The sequence below is a fragment of the Netta rufina genome (genome assembly GCF_964035555.1).
Source record: "Netta rufina genome assembly, chromosome: 7".
Taxonomy (NCBI): domain Eukaryota; kingdom Metazoa; phylum Chordata; class Aves; order Anseriformes; family Anatidae; genus Netta; species Netta rufina.
Window position 1 is genome coordinate 21,792,648 of NC_140130.1, and position 24,128 is coordinate 21,816,775.

At 36.8% G+C, this 24,128-nt stretch overlaps 1 protein-coding gene across 1 annotated transcript; it reads right to left on the reverse strand.

Moving 5' to 3' along the window:
* Positions 1-1,574: 1,574 nt before the first annotated feature.
* On the reverse strand, positions 1,575-21,404 carry LOC311211465 (uncharacterized protein; the record flags this gene model as incomplete). The annotated part of the gene is made up of 12 exons (XM_084290198.1): positions 1,575-3,682; positions 4,144-4,254; positions 5,073-5,996; positions 6,626-6,727; positions 7,716-7,791; positions 8,266-8,312; positions 8,415-8,475; positions 10,100-10,223; positions 11,075-11,206; positions 14,181-14,256; positions 20,295-20,371; positions 21,183-21,404. The coding sequence occupies 12 exons, from the start codon at positions 21,402-21,404 to the stop codon at positions 3,373-3,375; spliced, it is 2,262 nt and encodes a 753-aa protein (XP_084146324.1). The 3' UTR covers positions 1,575-3,372.
* Positions 21,405-24,128: the final 2,724 nt, after the last annotated feature.

The window sequence follows — 24,128 nt, forward strand, 5'->3', positions numbered from 1 at the left end:
AAATATCAAGTATAGTTGCAGAAATATAGAACCACAGATTTTTGTAATAATTATAACGAAATAATTTTAGACACAAAAAACACTAAATGAACTACTACTAGCAACTATACTCTATAGAAAAAACATGGGCTGCTAAACAAGCATCTTTTACTTACTACATAAGTCTAAAAGTTTTTGTAAATCCTAAAAGAGAACACACATCATTGTACTGAAGGAGAATATCCTTCCTAGTTAACTTTCTACGCTTTCTGTACCAATGGCTCCTAGTTTGAAGAAGACCATGCCACCAAACTATTAATTATGCACAATCATGTGATTTTTACAGATGATCTTTATTGTCAACATCTGGTTGCAGATCCAGCTACCTGGGGCAGCATGGACCCAGCTGTTATACTGCGATGGAAGCAGCACGTGTGGCATGGAGCCCTGTCAAGGGGAGCCACTTCAGGTACATCTGCACATAAATTTCCAACGTTAGGAGCACCTAGCACCTTCTTTTCATATAACGTAGTCAATTGTACTCCAGCCAAGCTCGTAAGCTTCAACTGAAGGTAGTCTGTGGTAGATCACTTCTCTGTGCTCTGGGAGGCTTTCTGAATTACAGCACTGTGCACATAGAACATGTGGTTCTGGTGTAACTTGCTGTAGGTGCTGTGTCCAGAGCACTAGTAAGCAGCTACATGTGCACTGATTACATTAAGAACCACCCAGAGACTCCATTGGTGAAGATGTCTTGGCTGTATTAGTAATCACAGCATGTTTCCTCGCAATGGAATACAACACTCAGTACTAGCAAACTGGTGGAAGGTTTTGGTCTGTGCCACTAACACTCTCCCCAACAACTCCTGGGATATTTCAGGAGATAAGACACATTTCAGGGACCATCCCTGAATTGCAAGTATCTTACTGTGGTTTAGAACTAACTAGCACAGAGGTGCTACTCATCTCACATCAATTGGCCTCAGTGCCTGGGAGCATTTCCAGATATATTTAATGTAGTAACATAAGTGGAGATTGAGAAAGGTTATTTGGCTTTGGGCTTGAAACAGCCCTTTGCTTTCTTCAGATGGACAGCTGAAGGCAGCTTCAACTTTTAGATGAAGATAGCTAAAAGGCTCCCAAACACTGGAGCAGCATGCAAACTCTCAGTCCTGCAGGAACTGACCAAGGACTGGTAATAGCTAACACCCCTCCTAATTCCTTGTAGACCTGCCACATTTCTCTTTGCAGTGAACTTTCTTTCCAGTGCGTCCATCAGCTTTTCAGGTATCCAGGGAGTCCCAGCAGCCCCAGCCTGAATTAAGTGTAGATTGACTGTAGGGTTACTTCAATCCTAAAAGCTTAATTCAAATCCAAAACCAAAAATATAAGGAGCAAGTATCTCTTCTTTATTCACATTATGAACATACATAGTGTAAGAAGAGAACAAATGCTTGTAACACCAGTCCCTAATTCTCAGTTCTCTCACAGGAAAAAAACAAAAAAACAAAAAACAGGAAGGTTTTTGGTTGATTTTGGTTTATTTTTAATCTGGCAATATAGTAACCCATGTTGCAGATCTTCCTTGCCCCAAAATAAGGAAGCATAGACTTTATTTACCCCTCGTTTTAAAAAAGAGTAAATGAAGGAAAAAAGTTCCTTTTTCTTAACATTTAGTGCTTAGTTCCAAAACTGGGTTACATATAGAGAACTTCATTCCTGAGAGCATATTAATGAGGCTCACAATCCTAGATTTAATGGGAAATACTATTGACTAGCTGCTGTGAAAATGAGGGAACAATTTGGCTTTGTTCATTATACAAAGTAAAGTTGCTGTACCAGTTGCAAAGGCAATGAAGTATCTGCACTTTGAATTTATATCCACAGAATCCTTTGATTTTTGGAACTTTCTGCATGTGTTACAAGTCAATGGGAATTGCCAGATGTTCCACACTTCTCAAGTCTAGCCCTTACTTAGTAGCCATAGACCAGAAATCTGAGTTTCATGGTGCTAGTTAAAAAGCAAAAAAGGTCTGTGGAGCTCTTGCTCTGAACACTGTTCTTTTTGAATTTTCTAGTGTATACTTCCACCCTCCAGCTTTACATTTCACAGCTATATAGCTTTTGAGGCAGTTTCTTAACTGTGTAATTTGAGGATTTAGCATTCATTTCAGTTATCTTAATGTCATAGGATGAACCTAGACTGCTTTCCCTGTATCATTTTAGAAACATCTGAGTTATTAAAATGGAGTAATATTGAAAAATGTAAAAATTTTGGTTCACTTAAGCATTACATTAATACTGTTTTCTGTCCTATGAACTAAGATGTGCTTAACAAAAGTAGGAGCTGTTGCTGCTACTGTGCAGCAGCTGGCATGAATTCAGTTACTGTTTGTTGCGCTACCTTCCTGAGACCCAAAGAAATGGCAATTCAGAGGAGACTGTTCCAATGCACGACTCTAAAAGTAACTTACCTAAAGAGGTTATTCTTCCATTCTGATTACTCTGCTGTGCTGTAAAAAAGAAGCCAGTAGAAAACAGAAGTGGAGAGTGAAACATTTGACTGACAAACAGGAAGGTGTAAACACAAAGGCACAGGCAATCTTGGCCAGTTGAGACAGGCAACCTGTTGATACATGACCTGCCTCATTTGGATGTGTTGCTGAGAAAATTGTGAAATTCACCTGCACTGGGCTATTCTGAAGCATTTATAATCTGTGGGATCAGGAAAAAATACACAATTAGTATGAGATATTCAGAATGATGAAAAGCAAGTTTTACATTTAGACTATTCAAACTCCAGTTACTTCCAAGTTATTAGCAATCTGGGAAGAAATCTGCTATGGAAAAGAGCACACCTACGTCAGTTGATGGTACAAAAAAATGGAATTAAACTGCAATGTCACAAAGGTTAGCAGTAATCGTTAGCAACAATAACAAACTGCTATTATTAAAGGATGAAGTTGACATAAATTTGTTTCATTCATTTCATAGTGTTTTTTTTTTTGTAATCTCAGTGCTAGTCTACCTGACGGTGCAGTATTTTATTATGCCTCTTGCATCCTGAAATTACATACATTTTAAAGAAAAAAAGAAACACAAAAGACAATTACAATCACTCAAAGTTGTATGGTTTAAGGTACAAGGCTCCAACTTTGCTTAAAGGAATGACTACTTTCATTCCGTGTGTACTGAGACCTTGTCTACAAACACAGTGAACAAATACACTCTAATAAATATAAAGAACCAAACATCAGTAGAAATTGATCTTACAACAGAGACCAGTTCTCTACTACTGAAATTTGCATTTTCCTAACTTAAAAAAAAAAAGTCCACATACAAAGCAAAATAGGTAAACGGAAGTCTAAGCTGAGCAAACATTGTCCTTTGTATTCAGTGCCAGTTGTAGCAGTCTTTTGGAGGTAAATCATAATTTCTCTCTTCCTCTTCAGGTCCATAATCTAATGGCAGACCATAATTGTAATCAACTGTTACAACTGGTAATCTTTTGCCTTGTTCAATCTCTCTGGTAGGTTCGCCTTGAAAAGTTTTTCTTTCATAGTCTATTGAACTACCTTCCTGGTGTACAGATGAAGATGGATGCATTGTACGTGAAGAATATGGTGCAAATCTGTTTTTTCCTCTGTTAAATTCATCCGAAGGATGCACTCTTCTATTGTCTTCTGGACAATTTGTTCGATTACTGTAAGAAGAGCAAACATGCACAATGAAGTCTTTACAAATAAAACAGTTCATTTTATACTCTCATTATGGTAGAGTATATTGTGGTAGTATTGTGTGGTAGACAGCACTTAAGAGTTAAATACAGCATCTGTACTTCAACTTACGTGCTTACTGCAAATAGTTTTTTTGTATTTTATAGTAAGTCAGTTTGAGATGTGCTTTTCATGCTAATGACTCAGATTAGGGATTCTCAAACTGTTTCATAATGACATTCAAGCATGATATGGATGGACCACAATTTAGTCACGTCATTTGCTCAGTGTTCAGATTCAATAGTTTAAATTGCATTTAAGAAAAAAAAAAAAAAAAAAAAGTAAACCCAATTTTTACACTGTGCAGTTATTTTTTGGGGGGTTGGATTCTGAAGGGATTCGAGTATAAAGGTAAGTCAGAAAACAACATATGAAATCCATTATTTACCTATAGCTTCTGTTAAAGTCATCATTATCAGACCCGTAATCTCTATGAAGTGAAGGAGATGAGGAAAAATGAGGTTCCAGTACATTTTCATGGGAAGAAAAAGATTGACTTCTGAAAATAATTGCAAGAATTGCACATTAAGATGAATACAAATGATTTCAGGCCTTTGAAAAGTATTAATTAAAATTACTTCAAATGAAATTTTAATAGAAGTATCTTAACTTTATTAGTTCACCATGTCAAAATATTTCTTGGTAATGATACACTGTCCTCTGTTTCACCAGTACAATGAAAATGATTAAATCAGGCTTTACTGGCAAATATCTGAACTATGTTCTGAAAGATAAAAAAGTATTTTTAAATATTATGTCAGAAACTTAACTACTGAATCCAGCAGGTTTAGTAATAAGTGGTATATGTATTTGGGAGAATATGATGCAAGTTCATAAGCAAAAGGATTTCTAGGAAATTATTAACTCATGAAATAAGTGAAAGACTTCCTTTTAGTATTAGTGCTTATCTCAGTTTGACTGAGGACATAAATAAAATTTTGTGTCCTCTTCTGTCTTGAGAATTGCTGTTTAAATCTAAGTTTCTATACAAAACAAAGTGGGACAAAGTTTTGTTTCAAGCTAAGTCTGAAAAAGGTAAAACATAAGCTTTAATTTAAAGAAATACAATCTTCTAGTTTAGGAAACATTGGCTTTCGAAATTACAACACTCCAGCTTAAATCAGATCCTTCCATAAATCAAAATGTAAAGAGGTAATTAACTGATCATTCATATATGATTTTAGAAGGATTATTGTTTCAAATTATTATTTTCTTAATATTTATATATCAAAGAACTAATTTGAAATTTATTTTAAAAGTGCTGAGCTCTACACTTTTTCTCTCTAATCCTGGCCTTACAACTAAAGTGTGATTTACCTGTCTGAACACCATCCACGTGGCAAGTCATCATGACCAGGATGATCATGGAAAGGTCTTGGCCTTTGTCCTTGCCCTTTATTAACATAATCAAAATCTTTTAACTGAGGCTGTTCCTGTAAGTCATCATAAGGCTGATAGTCATGAAAAGGCCCACGCCTTTGTCCAGCACCTTTATTATCATAATCTTCTAGTTGTGTCTCTGTTTGCAAGTCATTGTGCGGTTGGTTATCATGAAAATGTCTCAACCTCTGTCCATGAGCACGATTAACAAATTCAAAATCTCCCAGTTGCACCTGTGGCTGTAAGGCATCATGGGACTGATAGTCACGGAAAGGTCTCGGTCTTTGGCCAGGACCTTTGTTGACACAATCTAACTCTTTTAACTGCATTGGAGTCTGAAATTCGTCAGGAGATTGGTGGTCACGGAACTGCCTTCGTCTCTGGCCACGGCCCCTACTACCAAAATCAAACTCCTTTGACTGCATATCTTCCTGCAAATTGTTGTGGGATGGATGGTCAGGGAAAGATCTCTGCCTTTGTCCACGGCCTCTGTTAAATTCAAAGTCCCTTGAATGTCTCTCTGCCTGTAAATCATCATGGAACTGGTGTCCATGAAAAGGTTTCAGCTGTTGTCCAGCTCCCTTGTTACTGAAGTCTAGGTCCTTCAGCTGCGTATCTTCTTGGTAATTGTCATAGAATTGGTGATCAGGAAAGGGCCTTCGCCGCTGTCCTGGTTCCCTATTGTAGTCCCAGTTTCTCATCTGCATTGGTGCTCTTAAATCATCTTGAGTCTGATGGCCATTAAATGATCTTCGTCTTTGTCCAGCTCCTTTATTAATGAAATCGAAATCTCTCAATTGTATCTGTCCTTGCAAATCATTCTGAGAGTGCTCATCATAAGCTCTTAATCTTTTCCCAGACCTGTAAAGAATTTCTTTCTTAAATAGAACATCTATACTCCTAAGTACAAGTTATTAATGACAGTAAGCTTTTTTAACTAAGAATTGATATGAAAGACATTGCAAGTAATATATATATATATATATATATGTATCACAGCTACTAAGAATCTAAACAGTAAGAAAGATTATAAAACTTTAAAACAATGTCATAGTAGAAGCTGTGACAAGCATTCAATTGTAATTCTATAGTGCTTGTTCAACAGGCAAAACCAGTGATTCCAAATTAACTAAAAATAATTGCAGACAACTGCAGAATAATAAAGAAGGAACTCTAAAATTTTCCCAAGTAAACTGATTACTCAGCAACTTCTAATAACACATTCCCTGTCTTCCCTTTATCTTTTCAATTTTTTTCTTATTCCGTAAATATAATGTGCGTGAGTAGGCTATATTCATAAAATGTCTTTTAAATTACAATATTTATAGTACTTCCAATGTTTCAAAACACCATACCTAGTTGTTAAAATCAGCTGACCTTCTTGTAATATTGTAATGAATTGCTGCTTTAAAAACAACACATAGTAATAAATAATTATCTTTCCCACTCTGGGGAGTTTTGGCTTTTAATTTCACATTTCAGCCTATTACCCCTGAAAATCTTCATTTGGGAATCGTTCCACAGGTCCTTCCATGGCATGTGGAGGAGGCACAATATCCTCATCTGAATCCCATACATCCATTCCAAGGTTACTAGGAAGAATAAAAACAGCTCATATAAGCTTTTTATTATTATTATTATTTATTTATTTATTTAAACATACTACTGAGAGAGAAGAAAAAAAAAACAAAGATTATTCATCTGAGAATTACAGCAATTTTTGGTTAAATTAAAGCTACAGGTATCCATGAATTTCTTAAAGAACTTCAGTCTTGTAAAACTAGTTGGGGGAGGGCTGCAGAGAAAGCAAAAAGAATACCTAAACTTCATACATTTGGAACAACATCCAAAATATGAGACAAGCACCATACGTATTCAAAAATATGATATGGGACTAACTTTATGATTTAAGTCTATAAAGGAATGATAGCATTAAAACAAGAACAAAGGGCATTCAAATCAAACTAGGACAACCCAGATCATTCACATATTATTTTAAAATCAATTTAATGCTACAAGATATCATTGGTACAAGTAACTTAGTAAGATGTAAAGGTTAGCTGTTCTTATGTACAGTAGGGTGTGGATATGATAAAAATTAAATATTTCTTATGCATCAGGATAGTCTACTATGAGCAACAGAGCTGAGAACAATCTGCCACTCTGAGTAGTTTTTCCCATACTGTATTTTCCCCTTAGAACTGTTATATTATTTTTTAAATACCTGATTCTACCAACAACAGCAGGCAGACCAGTGCTTGTAATGAAATCTATGCAGTGGCTCTTTTTTAATTTATAATGATAGAATACAGACTCGGTATAGCTGGAATAGTACGATACAACTACAACAATGCTCAATAGTACAAACTAGTTCAAAACTATTTTGAACCTCAAAAGATAAACAAAGGAAGTACATTGTATTTCATGTTATTCATATCAGAAGTCTTGCAAAATATGTGTGGTTGTATATTAAATGTTTAAGAGGGGGTTAATTCTGGCTTATGAATGTAAGTGAATTCTTCAAAATACCAGTAAACATACAGGAAAATCTTAAGCATGCAACTAAAAGCTTTAGCTTACCTTCTCATTGGTTGCGTTCTGAGATCTGTGAGATACACAAGACCATCTATTCGATGACCTCTGGCATCACCAAAAGCTAAAGAAAAAGAGATGCGAGTCTAATGAAACGCAAGCAAACTGATCCACGAAAATATGAAAAGGCAGGTTTCTGTTGACCGCGAGATTCTGAATTTGAAAAAAGTAATTCGCAGTCATACTAATGCTGAAGTATTTAATAGTGTAGCAAGCTGTGATCATTGTAGCTTTTATTTTATTTTTTTTATTATTTTAAACAACCAAAACTAGTAGTGGCAGCAACCTATGACTGAAAACCCCTTCAAAGCAAAAGAAAAAAAAATGTTAAGCAGCTGAAACATCCTCCTATGGTGCAATTTGCTAAGCTCAAAACTTGTTTGGAACAGAATCAACAGTCAGAGAAATCTTCTATGGAGGTCAGCACATGAGATAATTCTAAGGATAGTAAAACAGAATTATAGTATTTGTGAATACAATTGTAGTTAATTGTGAATTACAACTTGACATTTGCCTTAGTTCAAAGTGTGTGAAATACCTTGGATTGCTGCCTCTGGATCCCAACCTTCAACATCTATAAGATATCTGAAGAAAAACATGGTTAGATCATTGTCCCAAAGGGCTTACAGACTACTATAAAGCCACTATCTTTCTGAACACTGATTTTTGCTTTTATACAACCCTTACCTACATATAAGGTAGCCGGTTCTATTAATTCCATTAGTACAGTGGACACCAATGAGTTTCTCTGTCAAAAAGGAAAACACAGGCTTTAATAGTTCAGAAAATAAATTTACTATGAAATTAAAAGAAGATAAAAAGAAGTATTATACTTTTCTAGTAAAGCAATGATAAATAATGCTTGCTATTTTCAAATTGATACTATCACTCCTGTAAAATAACAGACACACTGAGACAGTCTGATGGACCTCTAGCAGCAGTTAGCTCACTAACTGCTTCTAAACCTGTGAAGAATGAGATTAACTCTGCAGACCATAGCAAACAATAAAGAGGAATGATGAATAGGACATTCATGCTATTACATAAGTTTATTCTAGGTTGGTGTCCTAACCCTTCAGAATTTACTAAAAATTATTTTTAAGAAGAATCCTGAGAAATTTTAGGGGGTAATCTGGAACAGAGGGCAAGTTACAATGCACAAGGTAACATAAAAATGGAAGTTCTCACACCTCTGAATTTATATAAACACTGCCAAAACAGTCTTACTAGCTGGAACAGTAACAAATTAGGAATTGAATCTCTTGATTCTGAGAATAATAAATAATTAGATTTAAATACAGCCTATGCTTTGTCCCATTAAAAGAACCATTGGATCAAAACAAGAAGGAAAAACAATTATTTCCAAGTAAGTTCCCTAAGGCCAAAAAAAGAGCAAAGAAAGAACTTGCACATTAACTTTCTGAATAAGGACAAAACCATCTTCTTACACTTTTTAATTTTCCCACTACTTCCAGGTTAGGTTCTTATACCTGAGATTTAAGCCAGAACTCTTTCATTCAACAGAGCTGACCTTCCACTGCAAAACAACAGTTACATTCTGCAGCAAAAACTGTATGGACTTGGAAATTTAAACTGTATTTTCTCACAGAAAATGCCAGAGTAACCATAGCAATTAGCATGAAAAAAGTCTGAGGGAATGGCTCTTCAATATCAGATAGATGAACAGTTAAAATCTGTAGCAAATAAAGCGAGAAGGTAAAAGCTGCAAACAGGCTGTGGCAAAGCGCCTGCAAATTTATTTCCCTGAAAAGCACTTGTATCATTCCAGGGAGAATTGTACTAATGCAAAAACACTAAAATGGCAACAGATCCACATTGTGGAAACACTGATGTTGTGTCTGCAAAATGATTTTTAAGAATTGCTAGGATATGAGGGCAATAATGGGTTTATAATTCAGAAAACTGCTATGTGAGACTAAACGGTCTCCATTAGGTCGCCCACAAATATCAGTGCCCAGTGCCATCAGAGAAACTCTGTGCTATTTAAAACATCCATAAAGGGCCAGCAGTTGTGACACTGAACAATGCATTTGAGTGAAACAGATAAAAGTCTTATTTCTATTGAGTACTATGTCAGCTAGGTGGAGGCAACTGATTTAAACCTTGTGAAACAGGTACTTATAAGGTGGATTTCAGGTGAAGGCATTCAACAAGCACTGAACAGGGAAGACTTCCCTAGCACAATCAGACAAGTAAAATAAAACAGCATAAATACAGCAGCATCAAGGAGTACAAAAAGGACCAACCTGAGATCTCAGATGTCTTAAAGAATCTACTGTAATTAATATAAGATGCAGTTAACACTGAAATAAAAATTTTGGTCTTTTACAGCTTAAGATGTTGATATTTACCGTTTCCTGCATTTTCCCACAGGAATTTTCTGACCCACTTTTTGAACTGTAGGATAGTAGCATTATCAGGGACTTCAAGTCCAACAGTGTAAAGTTTCTTGTACTGCACACTTTTAGGTAAGTCCTATCAACAAAAAGAAAAAAATGGTGAACATTATTGAAATCTTGCATCAAGGGAAAACCCTGAAGCAGCATCTATAATAATGCCCATGAAAAACAGTAGCTCAAATGCTGCATAGAAACTGAAAATGATCTTGACATGACTGTATAGAGACATGCTCTCAGAAACTACCATTTGCGTTTCTGTTGTAAACACCTGATGTCAAAGAAGAGTTTGTTTCTACACAGGACTTTCTTATCCCTAACAATAAGGCAGACCATTAACTAAAGAGAGCAGATTCTTGTAATTCCATTCTAACACATTTAACAACTATTAGCAATAGTTACCCTTCCCAACAACAATCATATATACACACATCTTCACGCTAAGCATGTCAAGTCAATGTACATTCAAAGATTAACATTCAGTTTTAACAATATTTATTTTCCTTTTCAATAGGAAGCAATCAAAATTGTTTGGACTATACAGGTAACAAATTTGAAATAAAGTAATTTTTAAAATGCATACTTTTTAGTGGTTACCACTGAAGATGAGTAAAGAAACTACTAAAAAAGCCCACCTTAGGCATACATGAGAATGTCTTCAGGATACAGGCTGCAAGTCTTCAGCATCTTTTCTGCGTGCTTAGTGCTGAAGTCTTTATCCATTATTCTAAGCAACCATAATACAAATAAGCCACAAATGTAACTAGCTGGGGGAGAGAGTTATTTCCTCTGTGATAAAACATTTGGTTTCTATTAGAGCCACAAAGTAAGTTTAGATGGCTCAACTTATCTAGTCAAGATGAGCAAATACATAAATACTTTAAAACAAATACAGCAGCAACTATTTTATTTTTTATATTCTTTCATTACCTTAACTTCATAGTATCGTGTAGTATATGTTAAATCAATAATTAATCCAAGCTCCACATTTAAGGCTTTCATTGCAGCAATTAAGTCTTTTGGTGTAAATTTCTGGGTTGGGGTAAGCCTCTGGTTAATTGCCTACAATGAAAATGGAAAAGAAAAATTTGCTTAACTTCTAATAACAGAACATTTGTAATATTCAGCCATGTTAAACAAGAAAACATCAGTTTATAAAAGTGAATGTTTACACTATCAAAACCATACCCATGTTTTATACAGATTAATAAATGAAAAGGAACCAAATAACAAGAAATCAATAATTTGTTCCTATTCAGATGAAAAGGCAACAAAATGCAGAGTAACTTCCATTTGCACATTAGCAAACATTATTTGCGTAAGTACTGATTTGACAGTAAAAAATCCTACAAAATGCTGCATATATATATATACACAGATTAAGTAACTAAACAGGAAAAAGCAAAGCACCCCAACCCTTTTCCCCTAAAACATACTGTACAAAACAAACTGTACAATAGCATAAAATTAACTGTGTATTTCACAAAAAAACATTGTGACAAGTTGTGATATCAGAGTTCACTTATTCTAAAGGTTTTAACTTTCTCCCCAGAAATGTTATGCAGGCATTTTTATCCTTGCTTCATCTCTTGGCAGAATGTATAGAACTAGAAAATTACTGCATGTGTAGCACTGGAAATATTAAATAAGAGTAAAATACAGTGGCTAAAAAAGCTGCATGTTGGTGAACAATGAATAATTGATTTCATTTTGACAGACACAGTGGAAAAATTGTTTACTCACCCTATTGTAGCTGTGGTTTTTGAAACGTGTTCTCCATTCTAGGTATGAAAATGCCTCATGCGCAAAACTGGATTTTCTCTGAATAGTGTGCTGTTCACTGTGAGAGCCTTTTGACACAGGCTCTGTTACAACCCATAAAGACAGTGGCAAAACAGACGCAGCAGCCTCAACCACCTCTCAGTTCCTTTGTCAATAAGAAATTCAAGTAGACTGTACTCAGAACTAATGGAAAGGAAGGCAGCCACAGACCACACACCTCTCAGAACCACAGATGCTATAGGGTAACTAACTACTCAATCTTTTGACAGTACAGATTCTAATTTACAATGTTAGCAAGTAATTTGAATCAACTTGAGAAACAGAGGCAGGAATTCTAATTAAAGAATCAACAGCAGGACTTTCCCAAGCTAATATATTATTAGGAAGCTTGAGCTAAAAAAAATAGCATAGAAAGCACATAGAAGTATTCTGTCCTAAGTATTTCAAAAATTGGTATACTGCTGAAAAAACAGTCGAGGTTGTCTAAGTTCAAACAAAATGAAGAGTAGTCAGTTATCTCTCAGCTACTCAGCAGTGTTTTTTAATAAAATTTGCAGCTAAATTTACTAACTTTGAGGTGACAAAACACAAGTCTGCAAAAGTCTGTGACAGAACTTAAAAGAATTTTTTCTTTTACTATGTGAACCCACAATTAACATTGAGGGGAAATACAATTTTAAAAAATATGACATCTGTAAACATATTGCTTGGCTGAGTAAACAGTCACATGTGTTATGAAAGAAAGACTATGTATTGAAAGACTTTGAGATTTTCTGAAAAACTCATCAAGAATTCTGCAAAAATGTCTATCCTTTTACGATCACTGGCTTATGAGCTCCTTACAGGCTATCACAGAAGATACAAGGAGTATTTTGTATCTTGTGAGAGATACAAGTGAGCTACAGGGGAAGTTGGTGAGTATCTTTCTCTGAATCTAGAGAGACAAGGAACTTGAAAAATATGCAGTGAAAAAATCCTGCATAGAGCAGTATATCTATGCAAAAAAATGGTGCTGGATCAAGTGGAATTACAGGAGCTGCTAATGCAAAAATCTCTCCTACTTAAACAGCAAAGAAGCTAATTATAAATCTACTGAACCTTATATCCACCAGTGGATAGATCTACCCTCTGACAGCCTCTGGTGGAAGACACGCGGCTGTTGTGCAATCCATCAGTACCATGGAGAATATGACCCATATCAGGTCTGATATCTTTGGTGTCAAAGCAATAGAAACATCATACTAAAACTGTGTGAAAGCAGCTAAGGAAGCGAACACTGTGAGCATTGCACTTCAGTCACTGTTAACAGAATTGTGACTGAAAACATAATGGGCACTAATATGCCATAATAATAATATTTTTTTGTGTGTGGGAAAACTGCAGACAATAGCTTAGACAGAATATTTACTACTAACTGCTAAGACTAACTACATTCTAGCTGTTGAATGTAAAGAGAGTTTAGAAACGTCTTTCCTGTGTATCTGAAGCAGGGACTTATAAAAGTGGTGTGCAAATTAAGTGTTAATTTATATCGAAGGGCAAATTTGCAGTCCTATCCCTCAATCCATCAAAGAACTGATGAATTGAAAAAAAGACAGTCTCCACATTTTGTCCTGTCACAAAAAACGTGGAGAACTGGCTCAGTGTATTTAATAGATTAAGACATTACTCCATCTTAGTAAGAATCTAATGGAGTTACTAACACATTAATCAAATAAATCTACGAATACTGCATTTCTCCATATCACTATAAAAGTTTTTGCTTACAGAACTGGTAGTCTGGATCCCTAATTTTTAAAAGTACTGCAGTAGCTGGAATCTTTTAGTAGCCTGATTTCTGTAAACTTGTATTTGGGCTTATATCGCCTGGATTGTTAGTTGTATTATAAGCCCCTCCATAGTGATAATTGGACTTTTCTCATAACAGTCAAGAAAAGATGTTAAATAAGATCATGAAATTAGGAGTGTCAACTCAAATCAGAAAGTGATCAAATCAGTTTTCCTGATTGGTTAGAAATGAGACTGTATGATTTTCAGAAGAATAAAAGAGTAACATCAAATACAAACTTTAAAAGAGAAAGAAAAAAAATATATTATGTACATAAAGCCATTGGTAGATGACTGGACTGATATTTTAAATACCACAAAATATTTTTTCATAAAACTTTCCAGAAGCTTGCATGAATATTAATGCTATTCATTACTTTTGCATTGTATTTAGTAGAGACATTCTGTAATTACTGTTTATACATACCCCTTTTAAAGGTACTTTAAATGCAATAAATCTAGTTCCTGGTATAGGCTGTCCAACTGGTGTCAAGCTCCGCCATCTGCAATGAAATAAACATTTATTATAAGTATTTTCAAACAACATGATTCAACAGAAGACGCGTAGCTCCATATAAAACTTCTAAAATAAAGATATTGCCTCTTAGGATTAAAACTTTGGTAAAATAATACATAAAAATAACACCTCTTTAAAATTATCATAGTTATTTCAAACTATGTGTATCTTACATAGCAAGAAACCTTGTCACATTAAAGCTGTGTTAAATATAATAGTTATTTAATGTTTCTCCAATCATAAATGGTAGCTGTCTTTTTTTCCTATGATGAGCCATGCAGCCCACTAGCATAATATATTAAGCTTTAGATTTACAAACAACAGGATCCAATAGTTCTTACATTCTTTGACCACATAATCAAGCAGTTGTAACTGACGTGCACAAGTGTTTAAAAAAAATGACCACTTTAATCCTTATAGATAAAATTTTTATTTTTTTTAAATCCATCATCAAATAATAACCTGTTTAACCAAGAAACTTAAGATCTTTTTAGTATCACTATAATAAATATTTTTTTCTTATGGTATTACATATTTGAATAAAATTAATGGATCCACATTCTTCTGGGATAAATGAAAGAGAGTTGCCTAGAAGATACCAGAAGAATATCAACAGTGTTACTACTGGATTGATCAGCTTATTTAGCATGCCACACAATTTATGTAAAGACACTCCTATTGTTTGCAAATCTAAAATCAGGATCCATAACAAAAGGAATCTTTACTGTCCATAAAGCACTGTTATAAAGAAAATACTTCTAACATACATTGTGCACAATTGCTGTTATCACACAATAGAGGTGTGTCCCCAAATCTGCACTTATTCCACAAAGTGGTACTGAGATATTGTCAGTACATTTGAAAACAGTCTTTTTCTTTCCTTCTTTTTTCAACTTCCAGAAACCTTCATCCCCTCAAAATGTTAGGGCAGTACTTACAAACAAGTAGTGCCAATATTACGTAAAGGGTATGGTTCAACAGGTAAAAATAAGTCTGTTTGTATTATAGTTGGCAGAAGTTTTTCAATTTGGCTGAATCAAACACCTTTAAAAAGTTACTTAAATAACAATGTCAATTACTATTGTTAGTTGCCTAAATAACAATATCAGTTACTATTCTTGATTACTTAAATAACAATGAAATGCTAAGTTTACATTCATTAAAAAATACAAAGGTAGATTTCGCAAATGTGTTCACTTTGTAATATGCTTCTTTTTCAAAACAACAGCCTTTGCTTCACTTCCTCTTGGCACTTTGCAAAATATGAAGAATATTCCATCACACAAAAATTTAGCAAAAATCATTTTAGTATGAAGACTTATGTTACAACACTTGAAATGCTAGTAATTCCAAAACCCCAAAGAACTGGTGTTCACAAATTCTACAGTGTGCTTGAAGAAACCCTGGACATACCGCTTTTCAGAGATGCCAGTATATTTAAAGCATATGAAAAACTTTATGTGAAAAGTCAATTAGCAGATCGATTTTACCTTCATTGAGGTGAATTACTAAATTTAGTTGTAAAATGAGAAAAACAACTTCTGAAACTGTTTCACTTCTCTTAGTTTAAGACAGATAAATTGTACATGAATCAAGATCGCAAAAAGTGTTAATATACAGAAAATATTACTGAATCTAACAAAAACCACAACATAATGAAGTATCCTGGTGATAAAATTTTATCTAATTCACGTTATAAACCACTCCATGATTCTGTGATTGTCTAAAAAAGATACTAATTGTTCATGTATCAAAAGATACTACATGTTCAGATGTATATTTAATCTGAACTACTGTTAAAATTAATGAGAAAATCAGGCTTAACAACTCCAGCCTCTTGCTATTTTAAAATAACTCTGGAAATTACATTTCTTTATTTAAAACTTTTGCCCATTTCCAAATAAAATTAGAAGATGGGCTGTGTCTAGGGACATAGAAACTAGTGCCAATAACACTAAAATGTACAACATACTTTACAAAAGTAGGATTTAACTGGACAAGAAGCCAGAGGCCATATTCACATATCCATGTTTAAAAGCATTCTGAAGGAAGGTAGAAGTTAAGCATTCCAGCCACAGAAGACCAATCAGCCTATGTAGGAAGACAGCTGGATATCATAGGTTAGAAAATCAGGTCGTCTTTAACCAGCTTTCTCTTGGAAAACTATGAATGGAAATCTACCATGATTATTGTAAATTCCAAGCAACTAGAAGCCAGCAAGAAGTTATTAAAGATTGCTTAAAAATCTTATTTGCTGTCATTAGCAATGTAACAAAGACTTTGGAAAATTCTGAACTTTTCATCAATCCTCTCAAGACTTCTGCAAAAATCAGCAAAACCTGGCAGCTCTATAGTAGAAAATAAGCAGAAAACATTCTTTTATCAGAAAATGTAAAGGGTATATGTTGCATGTTACCTTTAAAATAATAATAATAAAATTCAGCATACTGATGCAGAACTAAAAATCATCATCAAAAAAAAAAAGCAGATCAAAATTAAGCAAAAAATGCCTAAGGAAATGAACTCAATTATTTTTGTGGTTGATGAAGGAATATAGTTGGGAAGTAAAGGTGGCACGGCTTAAGTAAAACTCCTGAAGTCTGGATAAAGGCTGAAAGGACAAAAGATAGATGAGTTACATATCTTTGAAACAGCAGTTACAGAAACAAAGACAAATAGTATTTTAACAAGTACAAATGAGAATCATGACACACAATTTGTGTCCTGCTTGGATGGAAAGAAACCCATGAGTCAAAGGTGTTATTCAGAAGACTTGACACAATCATCATTCCTGTAGCAGTGATTAAAAAGTAACAGAGGCTTGAGTTAAAAAACAAGCTGGACATGAAGTAGCTGAAACATGGCAGTAAGAGTTTCCTGAACAAGGCAGTGGTGTCTCACTGAGATGCAGACACAGAAATAGATGTGTCTTGAAACAGATCTAGGCATTTGCCATTATAGAAGGCAGAGCTATGCCCTCTATAGTGAATACCATAGAACTGATGGTATTCACATTATAAAGATGTTGTGATAAGAGTCTAAGATGGAATCACATAACAGTTACATACTGTACACATACAATGCACTTATAATTAGAGTATTATTTCTCTACGTTTTCAAATAGGTAAACAATCCATGGACTACTTGCAGATCAAGATCTGAAAGGCAACAAAATGTAAATTATTTAATTATTTGCCTTTCCCAGTTCAGGATCATGTTTTGTCTTTGTCAGTTCCCAACTACCATCAACTATCACAGAACTGAGGCAGAATTTTGCCCATACAATTGTTTGCTTAACAATTCAGGTGTTTCTACAATTCTGAAGCCTATTATGAACATCTTATGGTTATGAACCTACCTTGGAAAGTGAATTCCCAATCATTCAAAAAGGATAATATAGTAGCTGTAGAGAAACTTGAGTATGAAATACTGGGAGCTGCAGCAAGACCATTTAGAAAATACTAGTTGCAATCTCTCTTCCTTTTTGGCTACTGCTACTACATGATATACACACAGCTCTATTTTCCAAGTAGCTTCTGTAGATACCATAACTGATAATTGTTGAAGAAAAGACACCCCTAAAAGGTCTATACATGTTTTCAAGATAGAACACAATGCACTGGTCAAAAGCAGATGGAAGAGAATATAGAGAGCTGTTAATCATCTGTTAAAACAGATTTCTCCCTTTCCTTTACTTCAGCCTGTGTCATAGCTTGCAAAAAAAACAGTGAATGTGTAAAGCACAGGAGAAAAAGTCTCCTTCCCATATCGATAAGTAATTGCATAGCTTTGCACTTGTGGTGGTGTATTGAAACACTAAAGCCGTGCCTTAAGAGCTGAATGGCAATGATACAATCATTACTCAGGTATTATAAGTAGTTTCTTCTGATACCACATTTTTTAAATGAAAACATTCTATGCCTGACAGTATGAAGCACTTTTACTTTACAATTAAACTCTCGCATTACTGTAATCTTTATCTTCCATCCACCCTTGAACGTGCATTTCATAGACCAAAATACAGAATCAGTTATGCCAATCTTTAACACTGTTGTAAATGAAATGCTGATGTTTTGAAGTCTGCACTAGAATAAAAAAGTATGTTCACAGTGTATAGGTAAAAATAATTCAGTTTTGTCTTTATAATAAAAAGACCCCACTCCTGGGATTTTATTTAGACCCTTTAAGGAAAACACACAATAAGGTGGTATTTCTGCAGATGCTTTTCAAAACTGAAATCTGACTTTATTCAATTATACTCACAGTAGGACTTGGGATGCTGATGCGCACACATATATAAAGCAGTAAAACCATCACAGCACTGTGGTAGCTCTTTAGATAGCTTGAACTCCCTCTACTGGCTAGCTCTCTCCTAAAACACCATCATACACAACTACTTATGGACAACACTGTTTCAGACACCCTGGTGGAAACTGCAGTTGAACAGACCACTTGAATCCCTCTCTTATAGTACTCTCTTATGTTATAAAATTATCTCCCTAGCGTGACTTTATAGGACTAAGACTGCAATGGATACTGCACACCTTATCTCTGCTCCGAGACTTTATTGGGAAAAGGGAGAAATAATTTTTACTATGAAGGAGTACAGGAAGTCTGGCCTGATTTGTTAATAGTATCAAAAAATAAGTATCTGAGTAAGTTGAAAACACTTCAGTAACATGACTAACAGGAGTATCATCAGTTAATTCTAGTTTTACAACCAATTACTCTACAGCAGATGTTCCTCTCCTTGAAAGAGGCACAGGTGTTAGTTTCTAAGCACAGAAGCCAAAAGAAGAGTCCATTGCTTCTTCCATACTTACAGATGAAATGCATACAGCCTAAAAGCAGCTCCAGCTCAAAAACAGTGGGGAAAAATAAGGGATAAATAAGCACCTGATGCATGAGAAATGTTTTCATAATAATTTCTGTGTATGAAGAAAACAAGCCTGACAGTTATTATTCAGGCTTTCTCTGTTACTGCTTGCAAGCCTAACCCACTCCAGAGTTCAATCTTTTGTGTCCACTTTCTAACTGAATTTTCATAGCTTAAGTAGCACTTCCTTAAATTTTATTCTAATTTTAATCCCTGAGTTTGCCTGCTACGAAAAAAAAATCAGTTTCTTGAAGCTTTGCTTTTTTCTTTTTCTTTTTTTTTTTTTTTTTTAAATTTTGCATAACTTTTGTTTCTATTCGTTGCTTTTAGACCACCGTATTTTAGAGGAAATTATGCTTTTTGTATTTTATTGCTCCTCCTAAGCATATTAATAAACTTTCCCTGAAACCCGGATAATGTCCACCTTTCCTAAAAAAAAAAAAAAAAAAAAAAGGAAATATTAATTTTAAGTTATTTTTCCATTACAATGTGCCTTTCTATCTCAGCACATACTTTTACCCAATAAGTTTGTAATGCAGTAACACACGGGTTCAACTTTTAAACTTGGACTTCTTTTTAATGGAACCTGGACATTTTCTTAATAGAATTGAGGAATAGAACTATGTTTATTTTAACTGAGACTATTTTGTGGTCCCCATATGCACTCCCATTCAAGTCATCAGAAAGCCAGTAGAATAGTGCTTTTTTTATTGTTATTTTCATTGATAAAACGTTTTGGTTGTCTTCTTGCATAACAAAACAAAACTACTGGATCGTCTTTCTGGACCTGAATGCTCTTCACGTGCATGCAATCACCTGCTCCCATCTTATTTGTTCTTCCCCAACTCTTGGTAGCAAATGTGAGTAAGGATGGACTACACTCCAGTACCCCAGAGAAGTATGCACCTGAGGTTAAGGTTAGGAAGAAGGGACTCTGGCTGATGAAGGAGACGTGCTCACAGACAGGTTTGAGCATTATACTCACCTAGGGGATGAAGGGCTGGGCTGTCTTGGAGAAGGTTCCTACCTTACCTGGCAGTAAGTGGTGAAGATGCTTGTGGCAAGCAAGCGCCTGGGGCAGCGAGTGCCCCTTCTCTGTGGGCAGGACTATGCCCACTCCTGCCTCTCTTAGTGTGAGGGATACTTACCCATCGGGGATAGTATTCTTCTTTACCATGCTGAAAGCAGGAGCAGGCAGAGCAGGAGACAACGGTGAAAGTGCGCACTGCAGCAAAGGAGAGAGAACCGCGCAGTTAACACGGTGCTAATCTCTTTCTGCATCAATGGGCCTTTTCACAGAGCTGACTCTCAAGGTAAAATAAATGCAGCTGTCAGCTCGAAGCCATCCTGAACGAGTTCTGCCGCCTGCAAGCTAGCCTACTTTCTCCACTGTTACGGTACAACAAGAGGGAAAGACAACAACTCACCTCTCCTCTCCAGCAGCCCAAAAGAACCGGAGAGGAGAGACGGCGGGTTGCTAACTCTAGCAGCAGCGCTGCAGGGACGGAGATCTTGCTGGCAGCCCCGCTGCGGCGGCTCGGAGCAGCCCGCTCTGCCCCTGCGCTCCCGGAGCGAGACCTCTCGCCTCAACGAGCAGAAACTCCGGGCAGCTGCAAGAGGCGAGGCCAGCACCTCAGCGAGAGAAGGGCGGGCGCCTGCCCCGCTCTAACCCCGGCGGGTCCGGCACCGCCGGGTCCTGGGCACCGCCAGCACCCGCCGGGGCCAGGAGCCCCCCCTGCGGCAGAAGGGCCCATGCCCGCCGCTCCAGGGCGGCCGCGGCTCCCTCCTCAGAGCCGCCAGCGAGGCGGGGAGCCCCGGCCTGGGATAGCTCGGAGACGGCTGAGTCGAAGGGAGGGGAAAAGAAAGAAAGAAAATAAAAAAAAAAACGAGACGAGGGCAAAGGGGAGGTCGCGGCCCGGCGGGGGGTTGGAGGGGACAGGCTGTGGCCAGGGGGTGGGCTGTGAGGAGAGGGGTACGACTCGCTGCCGGGGAGGGCCCGGGCGCCGGGGAGGAGCGGGGCTGCGGGCGGCCCGTACCCTGACAGGATCCCCCCGGCGCACGAAGGCTGGGCCGAGCCGGGCCGCGCCGCACCTTCCCCAACGGGGCGCCACTGCGCCTGCGCGCCGCCCGGCCCGGCTTCGGCGCGGGGAGGAGGAAAATGGCGCCGGCTCCGCCGCAGCCGGGGCGGCCAATCGCGAGCTGCTGTGCGTGCGCGGCGGGCCCGGCGGCACACGGCGGGGGGGAGCCGCGGGACGCATGCGCGCCGCGTGGAGGGGGCGCGGCTGAGGGGAGGTGGGTGTGGGGTCTCGGCGAGTTGTGTGTCGGGGGTGTCGCAGCTTTGTGTGGACTTTGAGGGAACGCGGGGCTGGGCTCTTCGCTCCTACAGTGACTGCTTCGTTTCCTCCTCGTTCCCCCCTCGTTTTTCCAGTGACCCCCTGCAGGACCGCCCGCCTTGCAGCCCCCTCTAAATGCCTGGTTTAAAACGCGTAGGTGCTTGGTAGCCTGGGGCTGTTAGCGTACAAGTGCTGCGAAGCGATTTCAGGGTTTCGTGCGCTGTTTGCTTCTTAATAAGAGAAGTTGAGTCTCCTCGTGGAGTTCCTTACCATTCGTTTGATGAGCCCATTTAATTGCAGAGTCGCAATGTTGAATGAAATCATTGCGCTGAGTTAATCAAGACAGTACAAATATTTTTAAGGCTGGTACATGGTGTATGTTAGCAGTCTTCTTGTAAAAGGTTAGTGTACTGAAGAAAAAGCCATCTTTCTTTCTGAAATGTACATGTTAGTTTCTTATTGTCACTTTAACTCCTTTATTGCAGATACTAAAGCATTGCTTATATAGCTTCTGGTTTGCTTACGCAGCTGGATTGAATCTGCTCTGAAGCAATGGCCCTTTTCAGACTGCACGTGTTAAACTAACTTTGTTTTTTAATGCAGACACCTAAAACAAGGGCTTGTGATCAGAAAAATGAAAAGTTATGGGGTAAAATAATTAAGTGGAGTAACTTGAAAAGAAACTCCGATTCCATATTTTTGTTTGTGCTAGTATAAATAAGAACTAGAAGAGTATATAGGAAACCATGAGTTCCACAGGTGTTTTGTTTTGCAAGGCATTTTAACTTTCCCACTTTTTTCTAAATGCACACAGGAAAGGTTTCACTTCAGATTTTGCTAAATTAGTAGAGAAAGTCTCCAGTTAATGCTTTAGAAATAAGAGTTCAGGTTAGAAACATGGCAGTAATCTTCTTGTTACACACAAGAATAGAAATGGTTTCATATTTTTGAAACCAGAAGCAGTCCCACCTCCAGCTCCCTAAAATTCAATATGGAACTGAGAGGCTGTGGCATTATCCCCTATTGAATGGTTAGTCTTAACTAAATCTAACTTATGTATGGAGGGAAATAATTCTTCACTACCACTGAGGCAGTTTTCTGCACTGCTGTGTAATGCTGTCTTAGCATTTGGCTCCTAAGCTAACAGAAATTTTCTGTACAGAGTGGAGCGGGCTATAGGGGGCCTTTTTTTTCTTTTAGAGGAAAGGATATAGGGAAATGGGTTGAACTGTTTTTATGAAGTCATTTGAGTTGCAACTACATTGCAAGAAAACAAGAAGAAGTTGTATCTGCTGAGAGGAAAATTGTTTTTAGAAAACTAAATTGGCATTGTATCTTTTAATTAGTTGGATCATTGATGGGTTATGTAAAGCATATGTTTCTCAGAGACCATTATGATGATTTACATGCTTACCATAACATGATTGTAGAAATGTTTATTGTAGTGGGAGTACAAAAGGTTTTCTTCATAAATTATTGTTTTTAATTTTTAGTAAAAAACTTTTATGTATGTCCTGAGAATAGTAGAATGCAGGTTATATTTTGGATTTTCTTCAGGTTTGTGAGTGTTATAAATGCAGCTCACATTTTAGCCATCAAATGGCCTGTAGCCATCCAGGTTTCATGGCAACATTATCAAGAGTTGTTGCAACTCTGGATAGTACTGTGTTGTCTCTTTTAGTCCCAGAAATAGGGAGAAAAAATCCCATGTCTTCAATAAAGGAAACATACAACTTATAGTCCTAAATTTTTTTAATTTGAGGCAAATCCTAAGACCGTTGTGCAAGTCACAGTTGTTTTAAAGAATCGTGTGGAATCACAAGGTGCTTTTGTTGAGAAAGCCATGAATTCATGAAATTTTCATGCTTCATCGTTGAGAAACAGTTGAATTTTGAATTTTTTACACTTTAGTATCAAGCGTTCTGCTTAAACCTAGTGCTTTAAATGATAATTTATATCAGTTGTTTAGCGTCCTCTTTAATTTACTAGAAAACAAATACGCTCCTCAGTAAGATGCGAATGCCTCACTCATAAGCAAGGCCTGACTTAGTGAATGCGATCAGTTCATTGCCTAATAGGTTGCAAAGCCAAGATGAAAGGAAAAAGATTGACAACGTATAGTTAAATTTTAAGAGAGATAATCTTCAGAGCTGTAGAATAAAAAGGCTGATGTATTTGGTCTAGCAAGTAATTTTTAACAAAGAAATTTCTGTTCTAGTTTCTGGCCCTTCTGAATATTTTGCATAGGATGCTTCCAGGGGTTGCCACTTGAAATTAGAGAGCAAATCCAGGAGGCAAACTAATTAGCAGTCATTCAGCCAGGCTGTGCAACCAAGGAACAGCAAAGACAGTAATGAGCACTCAGCTACACAGTTCTGAGAGAGTGCGTCAAGGCACTGGTAGGTTTGTGGGGACTTCTAAGCTCATATGCTTGCGTGTTATGGCAGTGTGATAACAACTTTACTGTAGTCTTCTAATATTGGTGTGCATTCTATAGACAGTAAGCATATAATCCATCTCTGCAAAGCTAATTAGCTAGAAAGAATAAAGAATCTTGGGGAAAAAAAAATCTTTGGGACAGTTAGAAAGGTGTTCTGCTATGGTTACTTTTTAATATCGTATAGCAGAATTTTGCTGTGTGAAAAGGCA